The 18,170-nt window shown below is 40.0% G+C and overlaps 1 protein-coding gene across 10 annotated transcripts in view; it reads right to left on the bottom strand.

Moving 5' to 3' along the window:
- Positions 1-18,170, bottom strand: part of ENOX1 (ecto-NOX disulfide-thiol exchanger 1) — a 353,080-nt gene that overhangs the window by 75,493 nt on the left and 259,417 nt on the right. For all 10 annotated transcript variants that reach the window (XM_038138455.1, XM_038138516.1, XM_038138544.1 and 7 more), the window contains 2 exons: positions 15,228-15,461; positions 4,318-4,530 (listed from right to left, as the gene is read on the bottom strand). In XM_038138455.1, coding sequence (XP_037994383.1) covers positions 4,318-4,530; positions 15,228-15,461 — 447 coding nt within the window. The remainder of the gene's footprint in view (positions 1-4,317; positions 4,531-15,227; positions 15,462-18,170) is intronic.

Genomic DNA, 18,170 nt, shown 5'->3' with positions numbered 1-18,170 from the left:
GATCTTAAAGATCATCTGATTTCAACCTCCTGCCATGGGCAGGGACACCTTCCACTAGACCAGCTCCAAAAAAGCTGGTCAAAGCTCCATCCAGCCTGGCCTTGAACACTGCCAGGAATGGGGCATCCACAGCTTCTCTGGGCAACCTCTGCCAGTGTCTCACCACTCTCACACTACGTTTCTTCCTGATATCTAATCTAAACCAGTCCCCTTTCAATTCAAAGCCATTCCCCCTTGTTCAGGCTCATACTGAACATCAGGGAGAATTTTTTCACTGACAGGGTGGTTAACTATTGGAACAGGTTATCCAGGGTGAAGGTACCTTTCCTGGAAGTGTTTGAGAAATGACTGGACATGGCACTTGGTGCTATGGTTTATTTGGTATGGTGGTGCTCATTCAAAGGCTGGGCTCAAATGATCTTGGAGGTCTTTTCCAACCTTACTGATTCTATGACTCCAAGTGAAGAAATCTGGCAGGGGGCTCTATGATAAAAAAAACCACTTTCCCACTGTTTCTCCAGAGGCACACAAAAGACTGATTCATAGACTCTGATGGGGACCTGGTTTCAGAATCCACTAAGCCCATTAGTTCTTTAGAAAAATGGACAAAAATGACCAACAGATGGAGTGTCACAATCTGGTCAGTAACCAGCCATAGGGGACTTCATTACACTGTGTGTATAACCTATGAACCTGTATACTGGGACACTTTCACCACCTTCTGTGTCTTACTCTTTAGATATCAAATTAATTTTTGATATGGAAATATTATTCACCTGGAGGTACCTTTTTCAGTGTTGTCAAGGGAGACTGCATTAAATAGTCAGAAAACTCAGTAAGAGGTAGGCAAAGTTTACAGCGAATGGAGAAGAGAGTCAGAGGATGAAATGGCAGCTTTGGTGCAGTCTAAAGAAACACCAACAGCCCAACAGGGATATCTCTAGGGCCTCCATTTTCCTTAAACATGAGGATCAACATCTGTAAACCTTACACTGAACAGGTGGTTTGGGAGGAAACAAAGCAGAGATGAATAGAAAGTCAAGGGGCAGTGTCACATGTATCTAAGCTGTGGAAGTAAATGTGAAACCACAAAGACAGACCTATCCAAAATCCTTGAAAACAATCCATACTTTAAGCACAAATTCAAATCTAAAAAAATCAAGTAATCTAATAAAAAGAAGGAAGTGGACATTTTTCACTCTTTATCCCTTAAATAATTGAAGAAGCACCATACCAAGGCTAAGAGTCCCTGTAGCACTTAAATCAGGTGCTATAAATTAGTGGTGTGACAACAGTAATACACTTTATTTCACAGATTATCCTGGCACAAGTACCTTGATGAGGTAATTAATTCACGTGCTGAGCAATTGACCCAAATTTTTAGGGGTAATCTGCTCAGTAATCTCCTAAATACCTCCAGGCACAAATGTGTAGCAGGGATTTCAACGCCTGTACTTCTTTATTAGTTAGGCCATAAGATGAAATGTTCTGGTCACAGTAATCCTCATTAATAAGAAAGTATTTTCTGCTGAAACCCACCAAGACTGTGTGTGTGTATGTGTGGGAGTGTGTGTGTTCCAGGTGAGTGCACTTGAAGCCAATTTTATTTCTTTTTCACTCTCCATAACATTAATTGCTGGCATTTTTATCTAAATCCAAGTTCTTCCCTTATGTTACACCCGTCTGTATCAATTCTGTACACAATAAGTGGGATTATTCTGCTCTGAACAAGGCATGAGAAAAGTGGGACATCTGGTTCAGAACTAGGCCCCCTGTGAATCCTCTATGGGCAGCAGAGAAAAAATGGCATATCCAAGGGATGATTCATTTCACTGGAAGAGCACCATGAGGTCAGTTTGATGACTCATTCCATGGAGATTCTTATTTTTCTCTTCTGACTAGAGAAGAAAGCCCAGAATGGTCAGCTCCAAGTTGACATCTGACCTAGTTCATGAGAGAGGACTGCCATATGATATTTTTAAAATACTGTAATGTTTATTTCAAATGGCCACACAGCTGTAGCATCACACTAGACTTTTGGATCCTTACTGCCGAAAAGCAGAAGTGGGTTTCTGTCAGTCTGCAGAATTTTACAGGCCACACACACACCTATTTTGGACATCTCATATTTTCAAATTTTTCTTCATAAAGCAGCTGGCATATTGTAACCAATTATGCAGGACTGTGGAACAGCAATGGAAAAAGATGCACAAAAAGCATTTCTCAGAGCAATTCAAATACAGATCAAGTTAAATTTCCTTGAAAAAGGGAAGCTCATTTCAGAGTCTTCATGCTTAGCAATCTTAGGCATATATATGTGTAAAGGAAAAACATTATCCATCTGTTCGCAGCAAGTTTGCAAGGAATTTTAATAAGACATATTAATGCTAATAATGGTCAATGTTCATGATGTTTATAAAATAAACAATGGGGAACATATGGAAAGCTCGTAAAACTTGTTCTTATAAAATCTACAGTGCAACACCTTTCCCTGAGGATGCTTTTTGCTGACCTTGTCCTCCTAGGCCAGATCTGTCAGAAACATTCTGCTTCCAGACTCTGCTGTTACTGTGGCACTAGGAAACTCACACTTTGAAGCCAGAGCTATTTCTGTTTTTGTAAGTTCAGCATTCGGCACATTACAGGAGCAAAACAGATAGCCAAAACAGCATATTTCCACCTGAAACTACAGGGATCTCTATTTCCAAGTGACAGATGTTCTACAACAGTTGGTGACAAATGGGCTAATTTAGACTGATTTAACTAAAGTTCAGCCTGCTGACAATGGGGGACTTTTTTTAATGCAGCTGAAGAAGGCATTTCTGAATGCTAGAGCTGGCTGTCTCACACAAAACTGGAGAGGCCCTGGTGTGAACTGAACAGCACTCCATGCGTGGTGCCTGCATCTCTGTGCCTCACACTGCCTTTTAGATGCTGAGATGGAAGACAACAATGCCTAGCAAATTACCAAGGGAATTAGCCAGTCTTTTAAATTTACTCTCTGAACATATGTCCACAGAAATCAAATGTCTTTGGCCCAGAATCTTTGTTTCTAAGTTCTGGCATCTAAACTCTTATATTAGGATATATGCCCTATGGTGAATTTATCTTCTGAGATGATGAGCTCTCCATCACTTATGCAGGAAGCTTTAGTAGCTGCTCAGCTAAGCCAGACAAGTCCATCCAAGCTTTTGCCTTCAACCCTAACTTTTAAAGGATGTCCACAGAGGGACCAGAAATAAATTGCACAGAAGCCTCTAGGGCTTTTTATTTAAATGTAAGGATTAGGGTATGATTCAGAAATTACAATGAAACAACTTCACTGTCCTCTATCTGGTAAATTATCTTGGGTTTTGTTCTCAACTGGCCCATGAGGGCTGGTTCTAGGCTTCACCTTTCTGAGTATCATAATGCCTCTTCCTTAAGGAGCCATGAGTAGACATGTTAAAAAGCATCAACAATTAAATCAGTTTTCTTTCTCCTTTTTTTCTAGCCTTTTCTTTTTTTTTCCTCATATTCTCCTCTCCTCTCCTCTCCTCTCCTCTCCTCTCCTCTCCTCTCCTCTCCTCTCCTCTCCTCTCCTCTCCTCTCCTCTCCTCTCCTCTCCTCTCCTCTCCTCTCCTCTCCTCTCCTCTCCTCTCCTCCCTTTGAAGAAAACTTCTAGGCAAGTATCCTGATCATTGTTTTATGAGGGAACCTCACTAGGGTAAGATTGTATTTCTGTACTAAGGAAATAGCTGCCAGCACTACATATTTAAGACAGTTTATCTGCCCAATTAATACTGACAGATCAGTCCTGATGCCAGCAGCAGTACAGCATACTTTTCTACTGTGGAGGTGGCCTTTATCTGTGAATATATCCCTATAAGTTACTGGATTCTACTGCCTTTTACCTAAACACAGGCTAAAAATATTACCTAATTGTGCTCTATTCTGTAATTGACCTAGTTAACTAGCTGCCACACACAGGCTACATATCCCTTTTCTCAAAAAAACCATGACCTTTTCTCAGAGCAGTGAGGCTTCTGTCTTGTCCATTCTTGAAGTGTTATGTCTACACAACAGTAGACACTGTGAATAGAGCACGTCTTCATCTATTAATAAAAAAAAAAAACTACCGAAACTTTGCTCACCTTGAATAATAAGTTCTTAGGAATGGTCCTTGATCCTCCAAACTGCCATAGAGTATGGAATAGGATGTGAAGTAGAGCATGACTGCATTGCAACTACTTACCCCCAAACAAACAAGCAAAATGATAAAACCACTACCACCACCACCACCATCACTACAACACTGACAAAAAGTGAGTTACTTACATTGAGTGAGGATCCCTGTTAAGGCATTTTTGAAACTCTCCTTGGCTTGCTCCATTTCTTGCTCGTGAGCCGCCTTCTCGTTCATGAGCCGGCGGACGTGGCTGTTGGCTGACTGCACCATGGAATAGAACTGGTTTGCAGAGCGACGATTCACCTCGCCTCGCTCAATCCAGGTGAGCAGCACCGTGATGGCCTCGGAAAACTTGCTATCATCTAGAACAATCAAAGCACAGGTTTCAAATTGCAGGCATAAATATCCTGCTGAGAACACATTTTCTGCTCCGTGTCACATTTAAAATCACCATAAATCCTGCTTGCAGTATATCATTTTGGGCAAGTTTTGTGTCCTTTGTTCTATGAGATGTAAGAAGCCAATACAGCCATGTGAAACTACATAAATCTTCCTTCAAGACTTGTCTTCTCCTCATTTTAATAGCTTTCTCACAACAAAAAGCAGCCACCCCTCCTCCCCTGTGAAGGCCTGAGTCTTCACTTTTGCAATGTGTCCCTTAAGCCATTCAGCGATATGGAATGACCTTACAGCACAAGTGAGGAGACCTCAGTGGTACTGGACTCGCTGAAGAAATGAAATGTGTCTGTGTTAATCTGCTCAGCCAAAAGCTCAGTCTTGGAGCTTGGGCTCAGCCATACTTCTGTCAACAGATTTCACTAACATCATGTAGTTAATTAAGGAACAATGTTGAGGCTGAACAATTCCTCCTCAAAACACTGTTTAATTACAAGGAACTGCTTTGAACAGACAATGTGCCTGCATTTGTTTTGTATTATTTGTTTTGTACTATTTGTTTTATGTTTCACATTATATATTTTTTAAAGGATTCCAAATGAATCTAGGAAAACACCTAGATTTCATCTTCATGTTTGCCATTCAGATAGTGAAAGTTGTTTTACTCTGCAGAAAGATTGCCAAAACTAGAGGCTAGATTTTGCACACTCCCTCCCCAGGTAATCTTCTTTCCTCTGACAGTGCTCTCAGCTTCCTCAAAAGACTCTAAGCACAGCATCCATTACACTCCAGGCTTCATCAGGATTAAGAGGAAACATTTCTTTTTAAGTCCCATTTAGACTGAACTGCAAGAAAATACCATTACAAGAGTGTCTTCCTGTGGAACCATTTTTGTGCAATTCGATATCATTTTTTCACCATGATTTTATTCTATAAAAGTTCAATTTCCCAACAACTCATTTTAAACATCTCATCTAGTGCTTTTTGGTTATATTTCTGTATATATATTTTCGATGGTATGCACATCTTTCTGTAGGAGAAGGTATATGGTCATGGCAGGAAGATGTAGTGTAGTCATAACCAACAGACACTTAAAACAAAAACTGGAAAACACTAAACCCAGCCAACTGTGTTACAGGATATAGAAACATGTGGCACATTTTGTAAGACTTTGCTTTCCATGTACAAAGAATAATGAAATACTAATTGTTAAATGATGATTTTGGCTTTTATTCTGAATCAATAATCACTTCCTTAGAAGGCAAGTAGCCTAAAATACAGAGAGAACTAGTAACATGCTCTGTGCCCACAGTCTCTGAAGAAGAGATTTTTACATTGCCTGATCTTTAACATCTTATTAACTGAAACATGCTTTCAGCTACAGCAATAAGATTTGCTCTCCACAGCTGAATAGGCATGTTCACTCAAGATCCCTTAAGAAAAAAGTGCAAAATAACGCATAACACATTCCTTGTGTACAATGTATCTGTTGTAAAACATTAACATGTGATTCATTAGCACAATTCATTAATTTTTGCTGGTCAGGAAGAGTCAGATGGGCATCCTTTCATTTCATATTGTCCCCTTGGATTAGACTCCACTTCTGAGCTTTGCTGGGTACCTATGCAGCAGGAATGTATTAAATGGCTCTGACGAGCAAGGTTGGCTGCATATAGACCCCAAGAAATGCCAAATGTAAACAAGACACACGCAAAGCCTCTTCACTGCAAGAAAACGTGAGAATAAGGCTCTCCAAAGGACTTCTGCAAAATCTTCAGCCTGCTGAGTTGCATGGAAACTGGATGTCAGAGATGCAATGCAGCCAAGAACTCATCCCTGAAACACAATGTTTATTTTAATTACGCTAGTAAATAAGAATAACCTGTAAGGGTTTCTGGCAATGTTAGCATGTTTTCATGCATGAGGAAAATCAGCAGCACAGAAAAATCCTCCTTTTTCCTTGTTTTATTCTCTCCCCAGTACTCATTTATGTGTTGTTTTGCTATAGAGCCTTTATGAAAAAAACCCACCCTCCCCTCATTTTGTTTTTATCAGGCACAGTGGGTGTCTGTAAGGGATGTTCATAAACATATCATCCTTCTGCCACATAGATTGTACCCATTTAAAAGGACAATTTTTTAAAAGGACTATTTTCATCATACTGTACTTCCAGGGAGCTGCAGAGGTCTGTGGGACTGTTATAGTTAATTCACAGCTCTGCTCACAGAGCAGGAAAAAATCCTTTCATTGGTAAACATCAGCATCTTCATTGATTACATAATTAGAAGTTACATTCAAAAATGCTAGAGGGTAATATATGCACAACAGGAGCACATTAGTTTATAAAATCTTTTCTCTACAATTTTAAAATTAATGTCACCTTAATTTCTAACTTTTATATTCTTGAGCTCACTCAGTGACTGGTATAAGGTAACTCACCATGAATCCATTTTTTCCATCCAGAATACTTTCTTAGCAATGAGAGACTGCCTTAGAAAATCAGATTTTTTATATGAGATTGTTCATTTCTTTTTTAGTTAGTAGATAAATAGTAGAAGAAATGCAGCAATGGAATCTAATTTAAACAGAGCGTGAACTGCCTTATGATTGCAGCCGTTTATTTAAAAAAATAAAACAAAACTCCTAATTCTCTTCAAAATTATTCCCTCATGGTAGGATGCACATAATTATACACTGTTTAAAAACACACTCTTCAAATAAATTCCTTTATATAAGACATGTTCCCATATGTAATTGTTCTTTTAAAATAAGCATGTGGCAAATTATTTCTTACTCTTAGAGCTTTTTCCTCCTCCAAGTCACAGCCTATTCTAAGCAAATAAGGTAGGTTTTATCAGTCCTGTTTTTGCTGTCTGTTCAACAGTGAGGTGAACTGTGCCCCAGAAGTGCCTGCTGCCCTCAAGCAGCTGCAAAGGGAGCCTGGGCTGGCCTGCTCCTGTGTTGACATCCCTGGAACAGGCACACGTTTGGTTGGAGTCATCCCAACACTCCACAAGGGCTGCTGCAAGCACCTGCACCCCTGCATGTCCCCGTAAAGGGCAGCTCCAACACAAGCTCTGACAACGTCGTGTCATTTGAAGATTATTACCCATCCATCCAGGATGGCTTGCTGGGTCTCTGTCAATAGAGATTTCCAGGTGCTGCCAGACTCAATCACAGGGCACTAGAGATAAGATATTTCAAATTCCTCTTGTATCATCTGCAGATATTTGACATTTAAATCCAAGCTCACAACTTAGATGAAATGAAATATAAAGAAAAGAAAATGCGTCCCTAAAGCTGCCCAGAAAATTGTTAACTGGAATATTTCTATGAAAAAAGGGAATTATTGTTGACAAATGTTTTGCATTTTTCTGCTTGTAATTTGACCACCTCTAAGCAACCCCAACCGGAATAAACATTTAATTGAAAAAGCTGTGACAACTGTTACAGAATAGTATCCTGGGAAAAGGTGTTGGAAACAGAGGTTTTACCTTCAGCTTATGGAGTTTCCTTGGTGTAACACAGGGTAGAATTCAGCTCAGAGTACCCTCAAATGTGACTATTTACCTCTCAGTGTTAAGCACCTCCATCAGGTGCTTTCACAAGTTGGTTGATGGTGTCTAAGGTCTTAGCCATTAGAAAGGATATAGGCTAATCCATCACTCTGAAGCCAAGCATTCAAACACTCTTATTTCTATAATTTTTACATTTATAGATATATTGCAAATATAGCTAACTTGACATTTCTGTGTTTCAAGAGTAAAATTGTGTGCAGGATTTCTAGCTAGGACAAGATCACACACTGGGCTACTGATTTAGCTTTGTTATTATCTTTTCAACCCTGGTCTTCCTCAGATGTTTGAAAAGTATCTGAGATATTTCACGCAACACTTGGAGCTTCTCTAAATCACAGCAAACCTTCTACATTGTCCTATGGGCTATGGTGTTGTACAGAGTTGTCTCATTGTCTCTTGTCTCGAATCTTGCTCCACTAATGCAACCTCCCAGGCTTGCAAGGATATGCTGAAAAGACAGAGCTGTTGGTCTTTACTCCAGTGACTACACCCAGAAAGCACCTGTGCTGTTTGCCCATGTTCTGGGAAGCAATAATGACATCATTGCTCTCCAGCTCCTCTGTAAGATGGGATGGGGCAGGTACACCTTTATGCCAAGTTCTGCCCTGACCAGCAGAAACCCAATTAACAAACACCCCCTGAAGGTAACAAACACCCCCTGAAGGTATTCTTGAGAGTACTGAGCATGACTGTGCTGCAGGGCAGGCAGAGAAAGGACAAGAGTGTCTGTCCTTGTTTGCCTCTGATTAACAGCCCATCCTCTGTCAGCTGCAGCACTGCCATGGGAAGATGTGTTCCCTGCCTCATCCCCACGCTCAGCATGACCCCTTTGCTCATGGCTACACTGCCCTCAGTCTGCCTGGAGCTGCTCAGCTGCTCAGACTCCAGTTCCAGTTTGTCAAACTGGGCCCAGTTCAAACAGGAAGGTGGCACAGTTCAGCTCAGGATGCCAACTTCTTCACTATGTATAACCGCAACCAGGGGAGGATGTATGGCCAAGACTACTCTTAATCTGACTTCTGACTTGATAATTTATTAAACTATAACTAAGATTTCTAAATTGCAAAGACTGAATTCAACACAAAAAAGAATAAACATTAGGAGGTGACTGCTGTGGGTGAATCAGGTCAGAGAAAAGGTTCATTAACCTCTCTCATCAGCAGGCTCAGCCCAGCTCCCCCGTGCATCAGGAACAATTTTCTTCCCAGCACACACCACTTCTGGTGCCAAAATGACAACCTATTTTTCTCTTGGCTTAAGAGGTTCTTCTGTACAGAGTGCCTGCCAGTGACCTAGAAACACAACTCTTCAGTCTACTATCCTCACCTTATTTTTTTCTTGCGCAAATCCCTTATATAATTGCGCCATGCATCACACACATCAGTCTAGTACTTTTGGGATTAATAACATTTTTAACCCAGTGGCATTGTGTAACAAGTAAGAATCAAGAAATACAAATTCTTACTGCCAAAGGGTTCTTTTAAAGAATGATTAATATCCACCTGACTATTTTTAAATAGCCTTAACTGCATACTATAACCAAGAAACTTTTCCAGTTATGTAACAAATCTTTAACTGACAGTAGATTTGATAAAAATACACTTATATGTTCACTAAAATACATATTAAAAAGTAGTCTCTCCCCTCTACACAATCAAACTCTTTCTTTCTTTCAAATCAAATCACACAAGAGTCTTCCTGGGGTGGGTGTTTCATGTCAGACACAGAAATCCATTATCTTCTCCTGCTGATGCCATTATTTCCAATGAAAAGTAATTATGAGGGTATTGAGTTTCCTCCCTATTTCTCAAAATCAGACCAAAAACTTTCAGATCAGCGAGCTGCCATCTCCCAGCTCTTAGTAATTAACTTGAGTCATTTTGCAGAGTGGTACTGCATTTAATCCAGTGGGTTTATATTAAAACCTCAAAATCTGAATTGATACAATACAGCTGAGGTGAGGGAGGATGCTTTTAGTAAGCATCCTCCACACTCACTGCAGTAAGCAGTAAGTGTACCTCCTGTAGGCTTTGGGAGGGACGTGCCCAGGGAATTGGGTTACCAGGCTGCTGATAGCTGAACCCACCTTATGCTCTTCTGCCAGCAGACAAAAGTGGCCTTGCACCGTGCCTGCTCACAGCCCCTGTGCAAGGCTCTCGGAGCCAGATGTATTGTGCCACAGCAGATGTCAGCAGCATATGGAAGAAGGAAGGAGAAAATGATAATCTAAAACCAGAAAGGGTGAGGGAACAGATTTGATGCTAAAGCGTTGAAATATGTCTGTTTCAGGGCTCTGTCCTGATATACCACTAATAAAAAAAAGAAAATTATGCTAGAAAAAAGTCCGGAGTTTCAGCATTTAAACCTGGCATTCACTGGATTTGTTCATACGATCTCACTTTGCCTCCCTGTCTGACGTAGCTCTGCACTGAATTTGATCCTTTCTGGGTGAGACTTACGTCTCTGCATAACTGCACTGTCTCTCTAGTGCTCCACCAGTCTGGCTCCCAAGTGCAGGATGATATTGAAAGCAGCATATTTTTCTTCTCAGTGAAATATCCTGTCTCCCAAGCAATTAAATGTTGTTTATATTTCAAACGATGTGCAAGAGTTGAGATTGTCAGGCTTGATGTTACCTGAGTCTTGTGCAAGGCACATCCCTCATTCTACTGTAACTGCCATCTATTTATTTAAATTTCCAGTCTGTGCTCTCTTCAGGGGATAATACAGTGCCTGGCAAAGAAGCAGCTTCTCAATTTTTAAATTATATTTCTTAAAATGAAAAAACGTATGAATAACTTCCCCGTGCTCATAAAGAAACACTATACTAAAAAGGGAGGTAAATTCCAGGGTATTGTATTTAACTTTCAGATATTTATGTCTCTTTTGCTCAAAATATTTAAAAAACAGATATTCAGATATAAAGAGATGCCTTTGTTAAGTGATAGAACTATTTAGCTACCTGCAGCAAGTAAAACATATGTAGCATTTTAAAGGATCTTATTTGCAAGAAGTGATCTCTGAAGATGATACCATTAGGTACAGATATGCTTGAATTAAGAAAACCATAATGTTTGAAATCCTGCTTTGGAACACAAATGTCATAAGCACAGATTAAAATGTTTTATTCCAATGCACCTGACAGAGCAGCATTCCACTTAAAAGGTTCAGCCCATCTCCAGTTGAGTCTTGTTCTGGGCACCACATGACTTAACTGTTTATAACACACCCAGGAAAACAGATGTCAGAGCATGCAAATTTGAACCTAAATATCTACCGACACATTCCACTGTGCAGTAATAACACATCTGATTTAACACTGAGGAATTAAAATCTCAAAGACACGCACAAATGCTGCAATGAACCAGAAGAAGTGAAATTCACTTTTTTCTAGTGTAATTGCAGAAGACACAATATTCTGCTGGTTTTGTCAAAACAAGTACTCATGGTCTATTTCTAAAGGCTGTTTAAGGAGGTAAATAACATTTACACTTCATTGGAAACGATCTTGGATTCCCAGAGTTCACATCTGTGAATTTATTGAGGTATTTTCTCAAGGAAATACAGATAAGAAGATGTCATGATCTTCATGTTACTCATCTTGTTGGAATGCTGGAGCTCATTTCATTTTGAAAATTGAGACTCAGGCTAATGACACGAATGGTGCAGGAAAAAAATGTTCATTCAGCCAACAAGGAGAGAGTTAAGAAGGACTTCATTTGCAGGAGTCATGAAGATCTTAATAAATACAAAAAGAAGGGAAAAGGCAAAAGGGAAAGGGAGATACACATAAAGAAACACTGTTGGCTACACACTGAATTGCAAAGTGGTGAAAAATTGCACTGGTACATAGTTTGATGGGTTTCTTTAATTTCTGCAAAAAATAAGTGTTCAAACCAAGTTCTTTGCAGATATGAAGGGATTCAGGGTAGTCCACAGGGAATGGAGAGTACATTATAAATCCTCATGTATATGAGGCCTCAGATGCAGTGGATTCCCAGCCCCAGTCACCAGGCACTGAAGAACAGATTCCTTTGTTCTGTGAAGCTCCACACCAGAAGACTACCTGGCTGAACATTTACAATGAAATTCTGTTTCCAACTGGCACAAAAGTTCCTCTGCACTCTCTCACCCACACTCACTGCTGTAGCGGGTAACTTCAGCACACCATAGGAATAGGAATATGCTGACAACACTGGGGCAAGAGTTTCCAGCCAAGTCTGTTACACAAAAACAATGATTTCTTAGTCTTATGCTGCAGTTTGTAGAAAGTTAAAAAAAAAGATATTACAGACTCAGTAAATACCTAGACCACATTAGGGGAATGGCTGATAAGGCTACTTCATCTCTGCTCACCATAAGATTTCCTTGCTGTCAGGAATTTCCGAGGCTATTTTGACAAAAAAGTTGCTTGGATTCAGACCAAGTTATCTCTATCTGTGGTTGCAAAGCAGTATCTTGGGTTGAGATATGCTTAGTTATTTTGGCTTGCTTTTTAGCTAGTGTTGCTCTGGGAACTTCTGGAGGCACTGCAGGAGCTGAAACCTGCAAGTTGGACACCTGCAGCTCTGTCTCATGAGCTGGCAACAGAGCTCAGGAGTTTTTTGAAGTGGGCACCACAGCAAGGTCATGACCTTCCTTAAGAAAACAACTGCAGAGCATCTGCTGAAGAAACAATCTTTCAAGTTCAATCCTGACAAGTGCAGACATATTGTGACCCTTCTTTACTTTAGGATGAATTCTCCAGGCTTTTGCAGCAGTGCAAATGTGGTGATAATACAGAGACTTGAGATTTTAACTCCAAGTTTTACATATCTCTGTGTGTGTATGTATATGTGTATGTCTATATGTGTGTGTGTGTGTGTGTGTGTGTGTGTATATATATAGTATAATATATATATTGTGCTACTTTCCTCTGAAGTCCACATTTAAATTGTGAATATATGATGATGTTTGGACTCAATCTTAGAGGTCTTTTCTGACATTAATGATTGTATGAGTGTTACATTAACTAACTGCCCCTTGCCAGAGTTGAAGAATTTTCTTTATTGTTGCTTTACTTCTTTTTTTAGGATGTCACAAAGAGCTCATGTGGTGATGCCATGTTGCCCAAGGGAGCCCATAAAGTTCAATGCCACTATTTTACAGATACTGGCTGTGATGCCATAGGAAAGGTAAAGCAGACCAGTGTAACTACTGAAGCCCACTCTGCTTTCTTTACTACCTAGAACAGGGCACAGCTCATGCCCACTGAGGAGAGAGGGGTCTTTTCTGCATTCTCCACCCTTACCTATCAGTACAGATCCAGGGCTGGTGTCTTTAATCTCACAGCAATCACAACAAGGCAACTGTTAATTAGCAGAACTTTTACAATTGCAATATATACTTTTGCCAAACTTTAATGATTTTCAACCAATAAAAAAATAAACTTACCCTTTTTTTTTTTTTTTAAGTGATGTACATTGCTGAAACTTTATTTCTAGAGAAATGGTTATGCACAGAGTATTGGTCTATATTGCGTTAAAATATTTTATATTAACCTTGAGCATATATGTCAAGTTCTGGTTAAATTTCCCTTAGGACAACCGAAGATATAAATGCTTGGAGTAGATTTTAATTAAGTATGGAAACTTCCCATAATGAAAAGAAAAATCTTTCTAAATATAGTCATCTTAAACATCTTCCAAAAACCCACATTCAGTCGCCCCAAGCAATGACCAGCCATATGGAAGAAATTGTCCAGACGTCTTGCATTTTCTGGTTTAGTTCAGGAAACCTGTAGGCCTTACTACATAAAGAAAACTTCCCTACAAAAGATTAACTCCTAAAATATTCAACTAAAACCAGATGGATCTAAAACTGGACTGGGAGCTAGGTAAGAATTAAAATTTCTTGTATTAGGGCCTCTTTTCTCCTGGTCTATAAACCCATCTGGGTTATTTCACCAATCTATCAGATAGATTGATGAATTATTTTATGGAGAAGTGTATCTGGTGGGAAAGAGAGTCAGCCAAACTAGTAACTGACTGAGGTAGTAGCAACAACTAACAGCAACCAATGCAGTACTCAGAGAGACAGCAGGGTGCATCTCTGCTCCACGCTCCAAGGATGAAACACTTTGCACTGTCCTTCTTCGGCTCCCCAAACATACTTCATAGTTAGAACAGAGACCAGTGTGATGACAGCTAGATAGTCTAAGCCTAATCTCGATAATTCTGAAATAGTGGCAAGAATCACAGCTTCTTGTGACCTGGCACACAGTTAAGCAATGTGCTTGGCCATCATTGGGGAAAGAATGCCAAACACAGCTGCTAAACACTTGATGAAAACAAATACAACTCTAAGTGGTGTGAAGAGTTGATTGCTAAATATTTCTTTTAAACCTTGTTACCATTAATAACTTTATTTCTTTGCTTCTTACTGTTTATGTTAGCTATTAAAATAAAATGAATCCTTGAAGTGCACCCTTGAAAAATATTAACTCAGTAAATGTACCTAGAAAAAAAAAAACAAACAAGGAAGCAAAACACATACCAAAACATGACACTATCCTGCACAAGTAATTCTAACCCTAAAGAGGGAGTGAAAGAAGGGATGGTGTGTGTCAGAGATAAGTTGTGTCAGCTCATGTGGGCAATTTGAATGCCAGGGACAGTCAAGTGCATGTGACGGAGTAACCTACATGTCGAGGATTAAAGTAAGAATAAGAATAAGAATAAAGTTTTTTAAGAATAAGGTTTTTCATGTGAAGAAGGATGCTTGCAACAGGTTGTCTTACGGTGAGAGTATTTCCAAGATATATGATGGCAGCAACTTAACAGAAAAATCCCCCACCTGGAGCATTCTGAAGGCTGTGTTTTAGCTGTTAAAGCACAGGTAGATAGACAGATGTCATGCATTTCCAGCAGGTGGGTGAGTGTCATTACCATTGGCATAGAAATGGCAAAGAAAGCCATTTCAGTGGGGGAAAGCTAACAGGGCAAGTAATGAAGCACATCAGAGAGAAACTGGCTTCACTGCTCTGGCCCCTCCATGGCTCCTACTTTTAAGTAATAATAAACTGAGAAGTAGCAAATGCTGCTTACCTTTCAATTTTTCAGCCAGCAAAGCAGCTTCGTGTTCAGAATAATGCATTATTGCTGGAGGTGAAGGAGGGCGCAGTCTGTCTTCTTCCATTTTACGTCTGTGGCGTTCTTCTCTGGCCAGCATTCTTTGTTTGCATTCCCATTCATAAAAGTCATCTCTTGCCTGAGCAAAATCAACATGAAGGCGACCTGAATCCTTTTTGTCTGTGCTAGATCCTAATCTCATGCGGTAACCTGAAATCAACAAGTAGAACTAACTGTTGCAGGATTTTTTGCTTGAATTTCTCGTCAATTTTTCCCCATTTTCAAGAGCAGTCAGGTAAAAAAGTAAATTAACAGATTCCCCCATATTTATGCAATATCTATCAATCACCATGTTTTCACAAGAAGATAAACATCCATCCACTCATTTTTCTTTACCATTTCCTGTACCACCTATCACCATTGTAGATGAACTGAAAAGTCAACCCTAAGGTACAGAACTTACATTTCTGTTTAAAAATGTCTCAAAATACGTCGTTTTCCCACATGATGCTCCCAACTTTTAAAAGCACAAAATTCAGATAAACTAAAAACAATTACTTAAAATAGCTCTGAAAGGGGAGCCTTGGAGTTTAAGTCTGAATGGAGAGTCCTTCTTCCCCTGATCCTGTTGAAATCATGCTCAGTCTGGTGTTTTTCTCCATTCCTGCCAAAGGAATTTGAGTTATAGGGAAAGGCTGAATATTCTAAAAGTCATGACTATAGGTGAACATGGAAATTGTGCTACATAAACTCCTGTGCCACAAAGAGGATGGTTCCATAACTACAGTGATGCTAGATCTCAAATTTTGAGACTTTACAATTGCAACCACTCTTTTCAAATTCCCCAGTGAAAATAATCTAGCAGCAAATATAAATCACCTACAAATTAATTGAGTTCATCATTCCTTAAAGTAATTTCTAAAGTAAGGACTGATTTATTAGGCATTTTTCAAGACTCCTTTCAGAACAAATAATGAAACCTGTTTTGCCTTATCTTTAGGGATATTCTGCATATTTGTAATTTGGTCAATGCATCATCTTCCAAAGTTAGCACACTGCAAAGCTTTAAGTTAAGGGCTACACAGCAGTACTAAAGGATCCTGCTCTGAGCTAAAACCTTTGACTACTGTCAGAGGTCAAAAAAATCATGCCAAAGCTATAAGAGGAGCTTTTTGTGGCCATATTTGGGCACCTGTCTTTTTTCCAAGTTTTATTTCTAAGGCACAAATATGTACACAGAGCAGTTCGTCTAACTTTTAAAATGCCAACTCAGAGAAAGTGTGAGAAAATACTATGTAGAAGGCTTCAAACTGAGCCTTCAAATGTGGGTAAAATTAGTCAGTCTACACAAGATAACTCTAATTTCTCCATGCCAACATGCAACAGCCCAGCAGAGATTTCTCAAATGACAGGATGCTGCAGAGATGAATTCTGTGCTGAGCTGGCACACAGGAAGCTCTTCAGAAATGCACACTACTGCAACCACTGCATAATAACTCCAGGGAGAGGAAACTTCTATTCAAAATGTCAGGAAAAATGGTGTTTGCTGCTTTTGATCTGCAATCCAAGAGAACCTACCTTCCAGTCTTGTGGTTTGCCTGTGGTTTTAAGAGCTTTAGCACCTCACCACCACAGTTAAAACTCAGTTCTGAGCTTCCTCCAGGAATAGCAAAGCTGAGAATTGTGTAGTAGATTAAGTACAACCTTGCAGAAATGTGTATCTAGGCATACTCTGTTTTACTGCTGGAAAAACATCCTGCTGTATGAATACAAGGGACTGTCTGTACTACAGCACACACAAGACAATAGCTTAAAAGACATTAAATATCCATATATGTAGTGATCCTTCAAATAAAAAATAATCTGGAAACATTTTGATTTGACATTTTCCTTTCAAACACCTTGTGGAGCTCAGCTAAGGAGTCTGCAGGTGAGGAAAAGATATGACTTTCATTGTCCGGCAAGGAGTGCAAACCCAGAGGGAAAACTTGAGCCAAGTGTTTCAGAGGTCCTTCAAAACCAAAAGGCACAAAAAACTTTCTTAGCAAGGAATGGTTTTGGTAGGTTCCTACCAATGGAACCTATGATATCTGGTCTCCAAGATTCAGGAGCTTGGCGCAAAGTAAAACTGGATATTGTAGGAGTGGCAAAGGAGGGGAGTGTTTATTCTTTTAAATTCCTCTTGGCTTTGCTTTCGCTAGCTTAGAGAAGCAAACATCACTCTTTCCCCCCCAAAAGCTTTTTGTGGCCACATATGTAGCTCCAGTCCCAAGGCGTTGAAGGGGAGGATTAGAGATACACCCTATTCAGTGTGACATAATAGAAGAAGAGTGTGGGTGACCTTTCAGAACTGGGCTCTGAACTAATGAGGGTGTAATTATATGGTTTTATCCACAGAGGTGTAGGCACAAAGGAGTCAGCCAAAAGGGGTCAGTGGTGCAGCTACCCTGATAGATGTGACAAATGTAAGCCCCCTGCTCCCCGCCAATTTGGCGTGCCAGCTGCATTCCTCACACAGTGCTTGCTCTGTGCCAGAACAGCATTATCAGCAATGAAAAGGACACTGCCAAGGTGCCAGGTCTCGTGAACCTAAAATTAGATCTCCCAGCTGGGCTGCACTTTCCAGGAAGACTCAATCTCTCTTCCTCTCCCCCCGCCGTCTTTTGCCTCCATTGGTGGGAGCACAATAGTTATGGGCAGAGACAGAAATACAGCACTGCAGGAGGCAAAGCTCTTGTGGACTTCAAGGGCCCTCACATAAGCTGAATAAAGAGCTAATGAAAAGGACTGTGCATCTATAGGTTCTGTGTGCACTGGCAAAGCTCAGTTGTTTTGAAGTGGCCCCCATTTTTGAAGTAAATGGGAAAAAGAAACTGAACAGTGTACATTGCAGTAGCATTGGACAAATGGCTCCCTATG

Source organism: Motacilla alba, chromosome 1, assembly GCF_015832195.1.
Source record: "Motacilla alba alba isolate MOTALB_02 chromosome 1, Motacilla_alba_V1.0_pri, whole genome shotgun sequence".
Taxonomy (NCBI): Eukaryota; Metazoa; Chordata; class Aves; order Passeriformes; family Motacillidae; genus Motacilla; species Motacilla alba.
The sequence above is the reverse complement of the archived record's forward strand: the minus strand, read 5'-3'. Positions and strand labels throughout refer to the sequence as shown.